At 37.4% G+C, this 3,665-nt stretch overlaps 1 protein-coding gene across 1 annotated transcript in view; it reads right to left on the reverse strand.

Moving 5' to 3' along the window:
* The window catches only part of vsig10 (V-set and immunoglobulin domain containing 10), an 11,003-nt gene extending 7,663 nt beyond the window's left edge, over nt 1–3,340 (reverse strand). The window contains exons 1-2 of the mRNA XM_016572740.1: nt 3,052–3,340; nt 2,564–2,860 (exon numbers count right to left, since the gene is read on the reverse strand). Coding sequence (XP_016428226.1) covers nt 2,564–2,860; nt 3,052–3,127 — 373 coding nt within the window. The 5' untranslated portion in view covers nt 3,128–3,340. The remainder of the gene's footprint in view (nt 1–2,563; nt 2,861–3,051) is intronic.
* Between the last annotated feature and the right edge of the window lie 325 nt (nt 3,341–3,665).

Here is a 3,665-nt window from a genome sequence, read left to right on the forward strand (position 1 = left end):
TATTTATTTAATTTCTGCGGAAATTACATAATTTATATTTTACTTCGCACAAATTTTAGACTTAAAAATTGATTAATAGATTAATGAGATTAACAAGCTTTTGCTTCATCCCGCTCCTTTTCGAACTTGTAATTATTGTTTGCAGCTTTAGGTAGATGTGGGTTTGCCCATGTTATGTTGCAACCCATTTATTGTGTTTGTATATTTTGTTTATATATATACAGGTGCATCTCAATAAATTAGAATGTCGTGGAAAAGTTTATTTATTTCAGTAATTCAACTCAAATTGTGAAACTCGTGTATTAAATAAATTCAATGCACGCAGACTGAAGTAGTTTAAGTCTTTGGTTCTTTTAATTGTGGTGATTTTGGCTCACATTTAACAAAAACTCACCAATTCACTATCTCAACAAATTAGAATATGGTGACATGCCAATCAGCTAATCAACTCAAAACACCTGCAAAGGTTTCCTGAGCCTTCAAAATGGTCTCTCAGTTTGGTTCACTAGGCTACACAATCATGGGGAAGACTGCTGATCTGACAGTTGTCCAGAAGACAATCATTGACACCCTTCACAAGGAGGGTAAGCCACAAACATTCATTGCCAAAGAAGCTGGCTGTTCACAGAGTGCTGTATCCAAGTATGTTAACAGAAAGTTGAGTGGAAGGAAAAGGTGTGGAAGAAAAAGATGCACAACCAACCGAGAGAACCGCAGCCTTATGAGGATTGTCAAGCAAAATCGATTCAAGAATTTGAGTGAACTTCACAAGGAATGGACTGAGGCTGGGGTCAAGGCATCAAGAGCCACCACACACAGACGTGTCAAGGAATTTGGCTACAGTTGTCGTATTCCTCTTGTTAAGCCACTCCTGAACCACAGACAACGTCAGAGGCGTCTTACCTGGGCTAAGGAGAAGAAGAACTGGACTGTTGCCCAGTGGTCCAAAGTCGTCTTTTCAGATGAGAGCAAGTTTTGTATTTCATTTGGAAACCAAGGTCCTAGAGTCTGGAGGAAGGGTGGATAAGCTCATAGCCCAAGTTGCTTGAAGTCCAGTGTTAAGTTTCCACAGTCTGTGATGATTTGGGGTGCAATGTCATCTGCTGGTGTTGGTCCATTGTGTTTTTTGAAAACCAGCGTCACTGCACCCGTTTACCAATAAATTTTGGAGCACTTCATGCTTCCTTCTGCTGACCAGCTTTTTGAAGATGCTGATTTCATTTTCCAGCAGGATTTGGCATCTGCCCACACTGCCAAAAGCACCAAAAGTTGGTTAAATGACCATGGTGTTGGTGTGCTTGACTGGCCAGCAAACTCACCAGACCTGAACCCCATAGAGAATCTATGGGGTATTGTCAAGAGGAAAATGAGAAACAAGAGACCAAAAAATGTAGATGAGCTGAAGGCCACTGTCAAAGAAACCTGGGCTTCCATACCACCTCAGTAGTGCCACAAACTGATCACCTCCATGCTACGCCGAATTGAGGCAGTAATTAAAGTAAAAGGAGCCCCTACCAAGTATTGAGTGCATGTACAGTAAATGAACATACTTTTCCAGAAGGCCAACAATTCACTAAAAATTTTTTTTTTATTGGTCTTATGGAGTATTCTAATTTTTTGAGATAGTGAATTGGTGGGTTTTTGTTAAATGTGAGCCAAAATCATCACAATTAAAAGAACCAAAGACTTAAACTACTTCAGTCTGTGTGCATTGAATTTATTTAATACACTAGTTTCACAATTTGAGTTGAATTACTGAAATAAATGAACTTTTCCACGACATTCTAATTTATTGAGATGCACCTGTACACTGCTGTTCAAAAGCTTGGGATCAGTATGATTTTTTTTTAAATGTTTTTGAAAGAAGTCTCTTGTTCATCAAGGCTGTGTTTATTTGATCAAATGCAGTAAAAATATTAGTGCAATATTAATACAATTTTAAATAGCTAATCTAATTTAATATATTTTAAAATGTAATTTATTCCTGTTATGCAAAACTGTATTTTCAGCATCATTACTCCAGTCTTCAGTGTCACATGATCCTTCAGAAATCATTCTAATATGCTGACTTGCTGCTTAAGAAACACTGCTTATAATTATCAATGCTGAAAACAGTAGTGCTGTGCCTGCTTTTTATTTTTATGGTAAATGTGATACATTTTATTCTTTGATGAATAGAAAGTAAAAAAAAAAAAATGATTTTTTTTTGCAACACTTCTAAATGTCTTTACTATCACATTAGGTCAATTTAAAGAATCCTTGCTGAATAAAAATATTAATTTCTTTCAAAAAGTCTAACTGACCCCAAATTTTGAACATTTTAAAAAGTTTCAGAGGAACTAAACTAAGATTTCTTCTTGTGTTCAGTTAGTTGTTATATGTGGCAGTTAACCTATGCATCTCAGTCACATGGTGGTGGTTTTCTAGGTTCATGCATTGCAGTTAAACCAGTAAAACCTGTTTGAAGTCAGACTCCCGATCTCACAGAATCTGGAGACATCTATTGCATATCAAAGCTTTCCATTGTCACATTAGTACGATTTAGATATCCATAGCACCATACCAGCAACCCGAAGCAGGATGTTTGAGAGAGTTTGCCATGAGCTGCCATCCTTTGTTTGGGATTCACATTCATACTGGCCTTCATCTGTAGACTGAAGGCCACTGATCCAAAGAGAGCCATTGTTTGAAATGGAAAGATGCTCTGATGGCTTCAAGGGGTTTGGGGTTGCAACAACAGTCCCACTTTTCTTCCAACGATAAAGAAGTGAAGACGCATTAACTGGCTGGTCAAGACACTGTAGTATAGCATTCTCACCCTTCTCTCTAATAACATAGCGCTGCACCTGCTCCTCTGACACTAAAGGAAGAAGCACAGAGAAAACGTGGTTTAAAGCAGTGCTGTTATCACTTACAAATATGCAGCAAAAGTATTATAGTAAATTACTTTGTAGTGTAAAATTTAAAAAATATTTATAAAAGACATAAGAGTATATCAGCATAATATTTCTTATAAAAGTGAAACCAGAATAGATTTTCCTGTCAACTCACCTGCCTGATGTGACAGAAGAAGCAGATACAGAACTATTGCAGATATGATCATTTTAGTACTGTCAGGAAATCCCATCAGATTATGGGATAAAATATTTTCTTTTGCAAATTCGATGGAGTTTCCTTTTGTTTCCCGGCAAAGGCATCAAACCCTTTTCTATGAATAAAAAAAAATAAAAATAACCAGAAATGATTAAGATAAAATCGCGACCGTTCTAAAATCGCTTTAGGCTTCGAATCCTGTATATTTTGAGTCACGTTTGATCCTCAACCTGTTTACTTGCTTTCTTTCCCGGAAACTTTGAAATTGCAGTTTAACCACACCCTTCACCTGCGCTCTTAAAGAGACACACACCACATTTAACTCACGCACGCACGCTGCTCTGAGTCGAATCTGGCAGGTTGATCAGGCTCACAGCGTTAGGACTGGGGTCCTCCTCAGCCTGTTCAGACCTGTATTTCACTATGCCCAGTGGTCCTCTGTACTCTGTATTGTGGCACATTATCCCTGAAAGCATCCCAATTCAATATCCATGACTTACTATGGAAATACATACTTTACTTACAATGTAAATACATACTTTTTTTTACTTACAGTTGCATATACAGTACAT

This window comes from Sinocyclocheilus rhinocerous, unplaced genomic scaffold (assembly GCF_001515625.1).
Source record: "Sinocyclocheilus rhinocerous isolate Xijiao unplaced genomic scaffold, SAMN03320098_v1.1 scaffold352, whole genome shotgun sequence".
Classification (NCBI taxonomy): domain Eukaryota; kingdom Metazoa; phylum Chordata; class Actinopteri; order Cypriniformes; family Cyprinidae; genus Sinocyclocheilus; species Sinocyclocheilus rhinocerous.